Source organism: Triturus cristatus, chromosome 11, assembly GCF_964204655.1.
Source record: "Triturus cristatus chromosome 11, aTriCri1.1, whole genome shotgun sequence".
Lineage (NCBI taxonomy): Eukaryota > Metazoa > Chordata > Amphibia > Caudata > Salamandridae > Triturus > Triturus cristatus.
Genome location: NC_140594.1, coordinates 365207747 through 365223885, shown reverse-complemented (window position 1 = coordinate 365223885; position 16139 = coordinate 365207747). Strand labels below are relative to the sequence as shown.

General features: G+C 44.2%; 1 protein-coding gene across 2 annotated transcripts in view; it reads right to left on the bottom strand.

Moving 5' to 3' along the window:
* Window positions 1–16139, bottom strand: part of AIFM3 (AIF family member 3) — a 284806-nt gene that overhangs the window by 186515 nt on the left and 82152 nt on the right. For both annotated transcript variants that reach the window (XM_085633940.1, XM_085633939.1), the window contains 2 exons: window positions 6440–6653; window positions 1669–1778 (listed from right to left, as the gene is read on the bottom strand). In XM_085633940.1, the coding sequence (XP_085490066.1) occupies window positions 1669–1778; window positions 6440–6653 (324 nt within the window). The remainder of the gene's footprint in view (window positions 1–1668; window positions 1779–6439; window positions 6654–16139) is intronic.

Below are 16139 nucleotides of genomic sequence, written 5' to 3'. Positions count from 1 at the left end.
GCATTGTAAGGCCTTCTGCTTTCCAATGGCCTCTATGTGGAATACACAGACATGTTTACTGTCTTGCTGATGTGGCTATAATATGTGTCATACTGTGCAGTTTATGCCTAAGAGGGGTATGAGATTTTTATGGAATGTGCACTGTGAATAATGTGTATCCCATGACCCTGCATATGATTTATGGGTCTAACTGTGGCCAGTGTGTACTATGGTGCACTGCTGCTAATGTTGTTTATGCATAATGCGTTATGCTGAAAGGTGATCCTACCAGTAGCTACTGGTCCCTAACTGTAATGTTATGACAGTGGCCCGATTGGCCTAGTGATTTATGTAACTCCCTGTAAAGTCATGGCAAGTGCCTAGTGGCACGGTAAAATATGTGATTATGTTCTAATATGTTGTTAATGATAATACAAAGGCTATTTTTATATAACCTTGTGTGGAGTTTCTTTTGTGGTGTGCCTAGTGGGCCGCTGCTGTGTGAGTGTGTTGCGCAAACGATTTACACATTGCCTCTGGGATACCCCTGACTCTCTGCCAAGCTACCAAGGGGGTGAGCAGGGGTTATCTTCTGTGTGTAACTCCCTTGCCCTGACTAGAGTGGTGGGTTCTGCCTGGCTTAGGTGCATACCCTAGCCAACCAGAAAACCAATTTCTAACAGAGATCATAAGATATTGATTCCTGTAATGTCATCATTGGAATGTAGTGTTAAAGTGAGGATCACTCATTTCAAGTACCCGCTTAGTTTTGGGGAGATTACACCACGATCTGTACTAGTAGAGGCTGATTACAAATCAGGTGAAATGTGTGGAGATACCGGGTGGGTACAATTTCCCTTTCCCTTTGGCATCTCCAAACATTTTTATCAGTTAAAGCCCACGGAAGGAGTAATAACTGCAGATCTCATTTTCCCAAATACATGGGTTTTAACACTTATATTTACCAGCTCCCCTAAGCTGGTGGCAAATGGCAGCAAGTGGACCAGTGCAGCGAGTCAGAAGAGGTGGGCGAATGGTCAGGGAGCATTACATGCCCCCAATCACCCTAGCCGTAGAAGAGTGTCGGGAAGGGGCCGGGGTACGAGCTTGGGCTGCTCTTGCAGCCCAAGCCGTCAGCTTTTATCAACTGAATGTTGTGGCCAGGAAAATCGGGCCAGGTGTTCTAACATCCAGAAAATTCAGGTGAAGTAACGTTGGGTCAGTGGAGCAGTATCTCACCTATGCCTCAGCCACTTCAGAAAGGGTCCACCTCACTAACGAGGCCTAAGCTCAAACTGGTCTTTGGTTGTTTTTGTTCCCATCTGGACCTAGTCTTGCAATTTGGGCTGATCTGTTCATATTGGATCAATTAACTGCCTCTGTCTAGAGGGCCACAGTAGGTGAAAAAAGTTGACTGGAATGCTGGCCATGCGATTGCCAGTGGCCGAGATTACCTCAAGCATTCTACCCATCACCTTTGTGTCGTACTCAATGACACTCTTGGTAGTCAGCCTGCATGTCACCAATGCCATCTTGTCCATTATCACCTTTAGGCGGTCCTGCAGTTGTGGATTATAAACAATTTTAGCATGCTGCTGTTCCACAAGTATACACTGATTTCAGATGGAGATGCAGCATTTTGAACAAAACCAGCTGTACACTGCAAGATGACAACATAGAAACACTCACCTTTGACAAGAGGTGCCCCATAGTGTGGACACTTGTGTCCTGTGGCATAGTACTCCCCATTCTGCTTGATCAGGAGAGCTTTTCCACATCCCAGATCCACCTCCCGCATCCTGGAGGGAAACAAAAGGGCAACTGAGATTTATTGCAACAAAATGCAAGTTACACTCCAGAGTGAAGGGCGTTGCTAGTGTTGGTGTGAGCCTGTTTCAGTGTGTGTGTGTATATGTGTGTTAGATTTGGGGGTCTCTAGTTGGCATAGGTAGGAACCTGTGACAAATAGGGACCCTTGCGTCTAGTCAGGGTAAAGGGGTACACTCCTCAAATCCCTGCTTTCCCCCTTGGTAGCTTGGAATGAGCAGACAGGCTTATCTCAGAGGCAGTGTGTAAAGCATTTGCGAACACATACAGTAATCAAGTGACAACACTACAGATGGACACCACACAAGTTTTATAAAAAAAATAAGTATTCTTTATATAGACTTATCACAAGACCATAAACGACAAAAATCCACAATACTGTTACTTTAAAATGGTAGAATTTAGTTTAGTTCTCTTAAGATGGTAAATGCGACACCAATGTACCTTAAGATGCGACACGCAGGGCAACAAAAGTGTTGCAAGGACGGTGATGCGTTGAAGATCCGGTGCAAATAAACAAAGATGGCGCTTTCTTCTTGATGCAACACGCTTCCCGGTGATGCGGCGGCGTCTGCTGCGACGTCGATCCTCTTCCCTGGTGATGCGAGTTGCTTCCACAACAATGCGAGCCGCGACAGGCCCTGCGACACTCTTCCCGGTGATGCAGCGGCATCTGCTGCGACATCGATCCTCTTCTCCGGCGATGAGCCGCGACAGGCCCTGCGACACGCTTCTCGGAGATGCGGCGGCATCTGATGCGACGTCGATCCTCGTCTCCTGCAATGAGCCGCGACTGGCCCTGCGACACGCTTCCCAGTGATGCAGCGGCGTCTGCTGCGATGTTGATCCTCTTCTCCTGGCGATGCGAGGTGCTTCGGTGGACCTGCGATGACTCAATGATTCTTCTGCGACACGCTTCCCAGTGATGCGGCGGCGTCTGCTGTGATGTCGATCCTCTTCTCTGGCGATGCGAGGTGCTTCGTGTTGTGAAGTGTCAGCGGCAGTTCGGTGACACGCTTCTTGTTCTTAAGTCGCGCTTCCAGCTCCTTGCGACACGCAAGTCCTCAAAAAGTCCAGCACAACTGCAGGCACTTCAAAAGAACTCTTGGGGAGCTGGTGGGTGAAATCTGTAGGCCCTGAGACTTCAGCAGGAGGCAAGCTCTTTTCCAAGCCCTTGGAGATCCTTCACAAGTTGAATAAAAGTGCACACAAAGTCCTTTCTCCTTTCTTTGGCAGTTAGGCAACCACTGCAGGCCAATCCCCTAAGCAGCACTTCAGCTTAGGGATAGTCTCTCCTCAGTTTCTTCTGGTTCCACTCCTCAGCAAAGGTTTCTTCTTGTTTCCCAAAGTGATCTAAAGTTCTGGGGTCTGGGTCCCCCTTTTTATACACAGTTTCTCTTTGTTCTCTGAGGGCAGAGAGGCCTTTGCCTAGTCCAAACCAGTTCTGGTCAGTCCTGGAGCACTTTGTTGACAAGACTTCTTCTTTCCTTTCAGAGTGCAGGGCAGAGATATCAGACGCACCACAGGAGGTGGAGCCAGCATTGTGGAGGGAAGGCACAGCCCTATTCAGGTCCCAGGTGCAACTCCTCCCACCCATCTAGATGCATATATCTATTCAGCCCTGTGCTGACTCACCCTGACTCCTGGAATTTCCCCAGCCCCTGTCACTCAAACTCCAGACAAGGAATACACAGCCTAGCAGAGGCAGGTTTGGATGGTTAGACAAGAAAATACCTACTTTCTAAAGGTAGTATTTTCAAACACAGAATGTTAAAACCAACTTCACTAAAAGATGTATTTTATCATTCTGAGTTCAGGCATACTAAACTCGAATTTCTACCATGTTCCCTGAGTCAGTTAGGATTATAAGATGTAATAATCAAACTGCCCATTCTGACCTATGGAGAACAGGCAGCCTTGCAATAGTGAAAAACGAAAATGGCTGTAATTCACTATTAGAACATGCCCCACACACCAGGGCATGTCCTACCTTATACTTACAATGCACCCTGCCCTTGGGCCTACCATAGGGGTGTCTGATATGAAGAAAAGGGAAGGCTTAGGGACTGGCAAGTGGGTGCTCTTGCCCAGTCAGCATGGCAGTACCAGACTGCACGCAGGCTCTGCAATGGCAGGTCTTAGACACACTTTTACAGGCTGCTTCTGTGGGTTGCACAACCAGTGCTGCAAGCCCACCAGCAGCATTTGGATTTGCAAGCCCCGGGTACTCCTGGTGCACTGTACTAGGGTCTGACAAGTAAACCAAACCAGCCAATCACGGAATCACTGATTCATACATCAATTTACACTAGGGAGCACTTGCACTGTGGCAGTGGACAGCAGTGGCACAGTGCCCAAAGCATCTAACACCAGCAAAAACACATGAGTCAACAGCAAAAAAAATGGAAGGGAATGTGCCAAAGCATCTAACACCAGCAAAAACACATGAGGCAACAGCAAAGAAATGGAAGGGAGACCCACGCCAAGGTGCCAGGTCTAACAATGTGCAATTATTTGTGCCTGATTTTGTGTGAAAATTGAGTGTGAGGATGGCAATATTTGCATAAATAACTATGTGTTTATATACATGTTTGTGTCTCTATGCATGTGCGTATGTATTTGTACAAGTGATATTGCACGAATAACAATATGTGAATGAGAGTGTATGGGAGCAAGAGCTAATGTGATGGGAAATCTGCACAAATTTTCCTGGGATCACTAATCTTTGGGCCAGATTCACAAAGGGCCTCTGCACTCATGGCAGGACTTCCGCTATGAGAAATAGCAATGCGGAGGTCCCGCCCAGTAGCGGCCAATATCGGAGGAAAGGGGCGGGGGAGAGACAATGGCAACAAACAAAAAGGGTAAAAGAACTTACCTGCCGCCTGCTCCCAGCCTCCCCAGCGGCCAATCCCTAATCTGCTCTCATACATGACAGCAGCTTCAGGATTGGCTTGAGCGCCGATGATTTGCACTTCCAGGGAGACTGGGAGCCCGTACTTGCTGTCTCCAACCTAGCAACGTAGCTGAGTTGGAGAGAGCTTAAGTGCGCATGATGGTTTGGCCAGACCGAGACGGCCTGCCAAACCGCCATTCGCACTGATAGCAGTGCCGACCACTCCCTTCGGTGCCTATCATCCCCCTAGCCCCTCCCACAAGACTCAGCCTGGGAACAAAATGAAACAATAATAAACCAGAGTTTATTATCGTTATATTTTTCTGTTTTTTTTAATGCTGCTGGCAGAGGGACGATGCTCCTCCACCACTGCGCGGGAGCCGCCGCTGGTCCCGTCATGACTGTGGGGCCTCCACCTCGAGTGCGGAGGCTCTTTGTGAGTTGGGCCCTTTGTGATCCTTTCTCCTTGACCCTGGACATCTAACACTATACACTTTTCATGGCCAGTAGAAGGGTGTGGCAGAGACTTTTGATTGCCCCTGTGTGGTCAGAAACCTTTTAACCTTTGCTGCACTTATGTTAGGCCTGCTTTGTGTCCTTCCGACAATTAAGCTAAGGCCAGATGTATCAAGCAGTTTTACCCATTCTGTGTCTATGGGAAAATGTGTTCGTACATCTGCCCCCGAGTCCTCAAGTGAGTCTGTAATTTACAAACAAGTGATTTTATTGGTATGTCCCATCATGCCACATCTTCTTGCTGCCTTACTTCGAAGGCCATGAATAGCCTCCCGCCCCTTCTCTGCAGACCACACCATCTGATGTACACCTTGAAGATGCTAAAGATTACGTTGTTCACTCTTTTTGCCCCTTGTTAGCTTTCCGGTTGCCTGTGTCGCATGTATTGGGCATCCTCCCGCTGGGAACCCCCGGGAGTGGGTAAGTGCTTTAAGAAATCCTAGACCAACCTGTCCTATAAGCATAAGAGGGGTTCCTCAAGAGGCCTCATTTTCCCCGAGAGTGGCAGTTCACTCCCACTTATTCTGCAAGTAGTGGTGAGCAATATGTTGTCAGTCAGTTTCCCAGTATGCCTTCGCCTACGCTGATGCAAAGTTTTTCTACACAATACGAGATCATCTTCTCTCTAATCGAAGCTAGCTAAGAAGGAAAATGAATGCAGGCGTTTTCGCTGCGAATAAACCTTTGGCAGACTTTTTCTATGCCCGGTGACAAACGTATGCACATTTCTCTAGCTAAGTTCACCTTTTACAGAACTCTTCTATGCGAAATAGTATTCTCAGAAGAACATCACATTTTTCAAGTGAAGTATATTTTATGCTGGACCTTGTTATAATGCTACATAGGGATACATGTGACATACATTGCACAGAATTCCAGATTTTCATGCAAATGTTGCAAAGCTAAACTCTTTGCAACCTTTGTGCAATTGCAAATTTTCCATTGAACCTTTAAAGAAGGTTAGAAAGTTAAACTTTGCAGAACTTTGCTTGCAAGCAAATTGTTCTCCATAACTACGTTGTTTGAGGATAAGACACCATGGCCCTGTACCGTCTGAAGGCTGCTAGTGCACATGGGGCCAGGACTCTGCAACATCCGAGCATGTTTATACAAAAGTAACATTGACAACAACACATCTGAACTTTGCATTCTGGCTAATAAGCAGTCCATCTACTGGACCTTAACCCTGCTGATTGCTATGGCCTGTGGTCCAACACCTACTGTCCATTCTCCAGGTCCTTCACATGACACACCGAGGCCTCCACCACATCCTTCGGGTTAGGGTAGGGGTTAAGGGTGATCGGACGATCTTCATGGTGGTAGTGCCGCGTGGTGCCATTGGCTTTGTATGCCAGGGGGCTCGCTTTGCCATTGGGAGACATGTCTTCCTTTTCGCGCTCTTTCTCTGGCAGTACAACTTCCACTTTTATCTCAACTGTAAGAAAAAAAACATACGAGTAAAAAAAAGAAAATGCTTCTTTACAACGAGCACAGATTGAGTCAGGGGTCGAATTAACCGAGCTCCTTCATCCCCATGATAGGGGTACAGTGTCACTCATTCTCCCACCCACACGTAAGGTTAATGCCTCGATTACTTACCTGTAATCTTAATTACTCCTAATTACTCTGAGTCCAAGTCTTCTTGTCGCTGTCCTGGATTCCATCCCTCTCGGATCCAGTACAGGTCACAAACCAAGGGGGCCTTAGGTAGATTTCAGGAAGCGAGAGGGACATCATAGCCTACTATGAGGCAGGGAGAGGAGGAGCCACTTATAGGTGTGGAGTAACAGGAGACACAACAGTTTTATTTTTAGACTGGATTAAGGTCATTCTGTCTCACGGACGTTTTTTTAGGACTGGGAAGAGTAAGACAGGTGGTGAGGTAATTTGACAAGATGTGCCTTCATGTTGAATACATCGAAATGGTATAAATCCGCGGTTCTTAACCTTTTGACTGCTATGTACCTTCACTAAATCCCTACTGAAAGATGGGAACCCTGGATTAAGCAATTTCTAAAAATGTGAAGCTCAACACGATACACAAAAATACAGGCACAATTATACATCACACAAATACACAAGTTATTACATGTTTTATTTAATTCACAAACTAACGATATAAAGAAATTGAAATGTTAATTTTAATGGAAAGGTTGGAGCTTTTCAAAATGTTAATTTGTTACTAAAAGACGATGAATTATGCTAATCTGCGCCATAACATTTTGCCTTTTTTGCTCTGAATGCAAGCTGCCTATTTGCTGCCACATCCCAGTGCTTCAATTGAGGCCACCAATCACCCTCTGGATTCTCTTTGTTGTACTTGCCCTGCTCCCACAAATCAAACTAAGGATTCCAACTTGATTTTTAGACCCACATTTCTAATTCATTTACATTTACTAATTCTTTGTATATTTATAATTTTAGATTTTGCTTTTTTATGTGTATAGTTTATTAATCTGCTAATATTATTCTATTTTCCAAGCGGTTGCTGGCGCCCAGAGTAGGAGTCTGTGAACTAGTGTTTATGACACAGTTGGGTCCCCAGAGGCAGACTGTATGTCAAAAATAGCACTGCTTCATAATACAACTATACATAGATGGTACTGTTCATGTGTGACTGGAACACACTTGCAGGCCAAGTAGATGCCACCCCATCTCTTGGAAGAGTGCTGCAAGAGATCTACTGTGAGTATGGACTAGTTTAGCCTAGAGCTCACAGTTTTTCAGCAGAAGAAGCAAAGGTGAGTGATGCAGACACAACAGCCAGGACCAGCGAATCTTTGAATAATCCAGGCACATCCATGTTCATCTCCTTAATGGACCTTACATGGGGTTTTGTCAGGTACAGGTAACTGAATGAGCATATATGGGGTCACTGGATTTATGAGACAATGGATGGACAAATTATGTAGCAGGCTTGGAGAAATGATGCAGCAAGAAAATGCAAATATGCGGAATAATGCAGCTCTATCTGTAACAGTGTTATTTTATCACTTCAGCACCAATTAGTGTCTGGGCAAGGCTGAAGCTCGTTAGTACAGTTCAACACCTCAAAACAGCAAATCAGAATCGGAAAGGTCATCAGTGTACCTCTTATAAGCAACTTTTAATCCGTTTGAGCAAGAAACAATTTTCTTGTGATGCAATAGATGGTGTATAATGTGCAAGTACAAACAAATCCACCATTATGCAGCAAAAGGAACGGCCACCGAATCACATAATTCCAGTGGCCCTAAGCATACACCAGATGACCTGTTAAATGCATAGTCAGGCACTTCATGTGAACCGTTATGCCCTTTGAAATTAACAGGGGTGTGGAATTAAATAAAATATCTACTTGTCCATGGGGCAGGTTGCTTCATATATCTACTTGTCCTGTAAAAAAATCCACTTGCCCCTTTGGTGCCATGTAGTGCAGCGACAAATATTGCAGCAATTTTATTATATTTTGAGTTTGTGCAAACCTACTAACTTGCATGGTTTAAGGCTTTTCAACAACTCTTCTCTAATCTTTTCCCATACTGAGAAATGTTGGAAATGTACTCCTGACAATGGCAGACGTAAACCTTCTTCCAGAGATGGGAAAAAAGTGGTTGGCTGGAAAGTGAACTTGCAAACACTCAGATTTTCGCATGAGCAAATCTACATGTTTATTTTTGCTCATGCAAAAATGCAGTTCACAAATATTTTCTAGGAGTACTATTTCTTGACCTACTTCTGTAAATTCTTGGGAATTCATGAAAGCCTTATAGCTGCACTTAATGCAAGGACATATACCATGGGTGCACTTTTGAGACTTTCTTTAATAATTGGGCCCCAAATTTGGTCTGGTGTTGACTGTGACCTTTTGTGTTTATTACAATTCTGTCTCTCTCTCTCTCTCTCTCTCTGTATCGGCTGGCTTCACTGTGAGTGACAGCATTCTGCTCTTTCACAAGGACCATATTAGCACACAAAGTTGTTTTGTTCAGTGCCAGTAACTACCATGGCAATGTGTGCTTTTTGAGACCATAAAACAATTTTTGCTTATGCCAATGTTTTTTATAATGGTGAGGGCCGGGCAGCTCCCACACCAATAAGATTTTACAAAAACCATGCCAAAACAAGTCACACATTGAAAAAACTAAAAAGCTGACCACCAATTTCACACCTACTGGCTTTGCCAATGCTTGTTTATTTTTGTTTCCCAGACTCTTATGGAAACTGGTTACACTGATTATCTATTAGGAATATTTTGGGGAAATACTAGCATGCACCAACATGTTACTAAATGATGCTGCAAAGAAATGGTACCTGAACTTTTACAGTAGTTTAGCAAAATGTTTTTTTCCTGCTTTCATTTTTTTAATGAACATTTCATTTTGAAAGCAAAGAATCATCAATCTTGCTTTCAAGATTTTCAAATATTTGCATCAAATCGGAGAGCATTCTGGGAGCATTATAGATAGCCTCATATTGCTAAACATTGAAAACGTGTGTACACATTTTTATACTGGAACACTGTCAGTAGTGCAGTCGGAGCTTACAACATTTACTTAGAGCGCTCCCCCTAATAATAAAGGCTTTCAATTAATGAACCATAAAGGCAAGTTTGAACAGCATTAAAACATAGACAAAATATATTATCTTATCTGCAGACAGTGCCCTTCCCTGATCCATAATGTGGTACTGCAAACTGGCAGCCAAAAGGTTTGTGCTGCAGGGGGTTTGTCCTACTTGTCCCAAGTACAAAACACAGATGAAAACTTGCTGCCCTTAACCCCAAACAATATGTCCTAGATGTTGAGGAACACCTTGTCCAAAACAAAAGGGCAACTTGATATAGAACATCTAGATGTATTTAGGCTTGATTTATAAAACCTCTTGAAGAACTGAAGGAAATTGTCAGGAGCCTTAGAAACTCAGGCTTTAACACCAAGACAAATAAAGTAACACTTTTCCTTTGTGAGGTTGCTTACCTATCGTGTGTCTGAGTATCTTACATTTAGATAAAGTATTCTTCTGGACAGGGAATAGGACTGAGTAAAGTCCTTTTTCTGCTGCTTTCAGAAAACTGGACCTGAATCCTCTTTTTTTTGTAAGATTGGAAACAGGGGTGCAAGTCACGCCATGAGACACAGGTTGGACCGCAACGTTTACTGGAGCCCCATTCAGCCAAAGGCCTATGAAAATGTGTGAGATATGGGAATTTCTGGTGCCTCTCACCACACTCTGTAGGGGAGCCCAGCCATTTTCTGCTACTCCTCCAATTGGAAATCCTCTTCAGCAGGGCATGAGTCTTAAATAAATTGGATAGGACTGGAGTTGAGTGGCAATAAACAATGCCCTGTTCGGAAGTACACAACCAGTATCAAAATCTAATTATGTCCAAGAACCATTGTGAGGTCATGTGAGGTACCAGATGCAGCAAAGCTAAGAAATACATCCTTGCACCCAGAATTTCTGCCTCTCCTCTCTTGTTAATACTTAGGGCCAAATGTAATGTTTGGCGGATTAGTTACTCTGTCACAAAAGTTACTAATATCCTGGCCGCCTTATTTCAAGTCCCATATTATATAAAGCTGTTTTAATAAGGCAAACGGGATACTGTGTCACATTGTAATCCAGTAACCTATCCACCAAACCCTAAATAAGGCTCTTCTTTTTGCACCTGATGAGTTGAATATGCTTAGGCCCAAAACCCTTTAACAACCACAAAGGAGAAGATGGGCACGAAAGGAAGTAATTCTGAGAATTATTTAACTTCCAGACAGAGATGTTATCTGACCATGCCAGTCGACCCTGATACCACACAGGTTCTTCTTTTACAGAATACATGAAATATCTATGTTCTCCTGCATGGCTTCATATGAAGCCTGGACATACTTAGGTGGGATTGAACTACTTATGCCACAAATATGCTTGTCCACAGAAAAACATGTTATGCCTTGTGTGGACATGTGAGCATACTAATGATTCTTTTGTCTACCAGATTTGTGGGCACTGCATGCAGTTATACGTTAGAACATCATAGTTAGGTATGTCATCTGACGTAAATATTGTGTCCTGAATATAATTTAGAAAAACATAATCGAATAGGGTGAAGATTTTCTATTATTAAATTCAATGAGGCTATATTTTTATAAACTATATTTAGGACAAGATATTTATGTCAGATGATGTTCTTGTTCCACACCAGCATGTTTCATGTCCACCCCCAAATGTCTATGTCTTTTGGACTGCATAAAACCCTACTCTTAATCTCCTGGGCATCTCATGATCTAAAGGCATTTATTCTGGACAAGTGAGTGTGAAAGCAGTCTCTACAACTGTTCATTGTTTAAGAAGCAAGCTTGATATTGTGGCAGTGCTTCTGAATGTGTCTCTTTAGTGTTCAATGAGAGATGTCTTACTTGCACCTTCCTCCATGGATAATCATGTTATCTTATCAATGATGTGGTATCGCAGTCAGGTCTGCTTTCTTCAAGTGCTTGCCCAGACATTGCTCCACACCTCATTATGTTGATGTGTGGTGTAAAAACCAGTTTGGAAGCCACAGGGCCCGTACAGGTAACTCAGCCTCAATCAAGGTGATTGAGTCCATTTGTATCTGACCTTCTAGGGAACTAGAAACCAAGCATGTTCCCCCCTTTGTCACTTACATCTCAGGGAAGCGATTCAAGTAGTCCAAGACTCACACAGGGAGAGGGGTGGGGTTAGAGACTCAGAACCCAGTAATTCACAATATATCTCAAACTAATTTGATTATCCAGCCAATGCAGGCAAATATATTTCACGAACTAATAGAGCATGACAGATTGTGCCTCACAGTGAAACCAATGATTCAGATTCTATGCTTGCCTTACCCTGACAGTCACTCCATAAGCTTTCTGTGCTGTTGGGTTCCACTGCGATGGAAAGCCACCAACAGCTCTTCAATTTTCTGTCCCCACCACATCTTGCCCTGACTCTCCTGCAGGTTCGCAGAGTGATCGTAGTCAGTCCAAGATGAGTCGCACAGCCACACACCATGGGCACAGGACCAAACAAACCCTCCCCCCCCACCCAAGCAAAAGAGGATCCCACCTAGATATCTGCTAAGTTTAGGGGCATTTCACTGGCTAATGACGTGGGAATTTGTAGAGGGACTAAAGGTGGGCTTTGGAGCCGACATTCAAGGATCCCTGGCCTCAGTGGGGAATGGAGGAAATGTTCTTACCAGCGCACTCCACAGCTCGAAGCACAGTTTCTTTTAGCCACAGAAAACCCAAAAGTCACAGTAGAAGTAAATCATGTGATTAGCACTTCAGAGTGTCATGTATTGATCCACTCTAAGACAGGACAGTCCCAGCCTCGCAGAGCCTCTTGGTTATTTATTAGTGGTAGTTCAATCCAAGTCACTGAACTCTCCCAGTCCAGGGACGGAAGGCCCAGAATCTCACAAGACCGAGTTGGGGCAGCCGGGGCATGGTGCTTCAGAGACCAGTGGTGCAGTTGGTCACTTCGGATCCTTGCAGCACAGTTCTCCTTCTGGTATTTCACAATGCAGTGGCCACCTGTATTTTCTTGTGCAGGCTCTTTTTTTTCTAGGCGGGTCTTCCACCAGGAAGCCACTGCTGTTTTCTCCTCTGTGCTGCCTCTTCCTGCAGGGACATTTCCAGGACGCCTCTGTCAGCAGCACAATAGTTTCCTCATCCAAGGCAGATCCTCAGTAGTGCCATGTTGCAGTCTTCTCAGGTGATACTTGTCATCTGACTTGGAAACTGGCAGTCAGGGACTCTAGCTCCTGATCGCAGAAGATTCTCCTAGGTAGGTGTCACCTACACTGTCAATAAAAAGTCAGGCAACATGGAATTAGGGTTCCAGTCTGCATATTTTAACCATATTTTCAGCCAAGCAAGAGTTGGTGTATTCCCCTGGCACAGCAATTCTGGGACTGGTTTGGGGCAGTTCTTCCTCTTTGCTTATCTATCTACAGACAGGCCAGCAACAGTCTTTGTCTTCCATTTACAGCAGAATTGAGTGAAGCAGCTGGGAATCTCATACATGGGCGCAAAATGGGGAGAATCCTTCACATCCTACACTTACCATCCTTCTGTAAACAGCACCAGTCAAAGATTGAGGAGCTGATTTATTGTTTGGCAGGCAGAGATGTCTCTGCATTCAGCTGGACTGCTACCACGACTGCTCAGCTTAAGGAACTGAATCTCTGCAGTGTGGGTGCTATGAACAATGCACCTGCATAGCAACATTTTTTGTTTTTCTCAAAAAACTTTCTGAGTGTTGAAAAACAAAAAAGAATGCCTTACAAGCTGGAGTTTCCTACCAGTGTATATGAATCGTTAAACCTATTTCCTGTTTTAGACCACTAAGCTTTCTCTGAGAAAAGGTATTTTTTAAAGTGTGTGTGGCACAGAAAAACATCGCTACAAATGGCAAGAGGTTCAACAAGTAGTACCTCAATCACAGCACGATCAGCGTAAGGACAGCAATCAAACAGAAGCAATCAATACTTGGTCCTTCATCTAGCAGAAAGAAGAGGAAGTGAAGACAGCAATGGTGGCCAATTAGAAGGCAGCAAATAAGAATGACAATAAAGCCAAAAAATGCTAAGCAATGGTTGGGATGCATGTCCCTTGTTGTTAACAGTAGCTCTTGCAAGCGAGAGCCCATGCCAACCAGTGCGAGGCATATGCCCTCCTCCCACTGGAGGGTGGCATAATAGGGGGTTACCTCCAGAAGATCTACGTCAGTCAAGTCAGCTATTAAAAAAGCTAAGAAAGGTACTGTTCAGACAGAATTCAAAATGCTAAATTTGCAAATAAAGAATTCTATAAAATACTCAATGAATTTTGCAAACCAAATTGCCTAGAAGGAACTCATCCTGTTACTCAAGATTTCACAGACAAACTGGCAAATCATTACACGGACAAAGCAGACACATTGGACTCGTACTTAAAACAGAAACAAAGCACCAGCACTAACCCTTGTACAAAACAACAATTCAAGAATACTCTAACCCAGCCTCTCCGTTCCTTCCAACACATCTCACACGATGAATTTATGGACCTGGTCAAAGCAAGCAGGCCTGCCATCAGCCCTTCTGACCCTTGTCCACCACAAACTTTCAAGACAATTCTTTTAACAACCTCTGCTGCCACTCCAGTTAGAAGAGTCATCAACGATTCCTTAACTACCGGAATATTTCCAAAAGGACTCAAAAGTCACACATACGCCCTTTACTGAAGAATACAAACTTGGACCCGCTGAACCCTGACAACTACAGACCCATTACAAATGGACCTTTCCTGGGCAAACTCATAGAAAGAGCAGGGTTGGCCCAGATGTCACAAACCATTGAAGAGAATGACATACTTTCAGACTTCCAAACAGGATTCAGTCCGGGGACAGGCACTGAATCTGCCCTCCTTGCCATCTGGGATGACCTGAAGAATACAGTAGACCACAACGGGGTTGCTGCACTACTCCTCTTGGACCTCTCGGCTGCCTTTGACACGGTTGGCCATGACACTCTGAAACAAAGACTCCATGAAGCCGGCATAGAGGGAACTGCTCTAGACTTTATCACGTCCTACCTTTGAAACAGAACTAATGTCATCCATACTCCACCTTTCTGGTCCAAACAATACTCCACAAAAACAGGGGACCCTCAAGGCTCTATCATCTCGCCCATGCTTTCCAACATCTACATGTAGTCATTACCGGAACTGATCAATCAATTTCACCTCACGTGCTATAACTATGCAGATGACACGCAAATACTCCTTCAACTGGAATGCCCCGAAGACATTGGAAAATCCCCAATTTTCAGTTGTCTCAGAGCCGTGGATCAGTGGATGACTTGGAGTCATCTCAAATTGAATGCTTCCAAAACGGAAATACTCACGTGTAGCAATTGGAAACATTATGGGAGAGGAGTTAGCCTAACGGTTAGGGCGGTCGACCTTGAATCTGGGGAACTGGGTTCGAGTCTCAGCAATGATGCTGAACATCCTGTGATTCTGGGCAAATTACTTAATCGCCCCGTGCCTAACAAAAACAAAAAAAAAAAGTGAACGTGCCCTCATGTAATGCAACTGGTGCTATGTAAACCGCTCTGATACCCGATTCAGGTCAGGTTCGCGCTATACAAAACTCTAAAAAAAATATGACCCACGGGCCGCCTGTCCTGATGAACAGGGAACAACGCCTAAAGAATCGAAGAAAGTAAGAAACTTCGGAATGACCATAGACTTCACGCTGTCGATGACTGCCCAAGTGGACAAACTAGCAAGATCAAGCTTTGTCACTATAAAAACGCTGCAACAGATTTTCCCTCATTTGGGATTTTCACACAAAGTCCAAGCTACCATCTCCCTTGTTCTGTCCAAACTCGATTACGCCAATAGCCTCTACCACGGATCACCTTTAACAACCATGAAAAGACTACAACGGATTCAGAACTCGACTGCCAGACTACTCTTGCATATCAAACCGCGAGACCACATCTCACCTGCCTTGAAAGCCCTGCATTGGTTACCGGTTGCCAGAAGATCCATGTTCAAGCTACTTTGTATCACCCACAAAGCAATACATGGAATGGGAACGCTCTTCATCAGGAATAAAATCACCAAACACATTCAACAAAGGAACCTCTGCTCTAAAGGGGCATCTCGCCTCAAAATCCCAAGATACAAGAAAAAAACCATGGGTGGCACATCCTTCTCTGTTCAATCAGCCAAACTATGGAACTCATTACCCCCCAACATAAGATCCACCGACAACCACCTTATCTTCAGAAAACTACTCAAGAATTGGCTCTTCCCCACATAAACACCAAACACAAACAGAAATTTACAGCATATCCCTCTGTATATAAGCATTTATTTTCACTATAGATATGTACCTATCTTTGTGTATTGCTTTGTATAAACATGTAGAA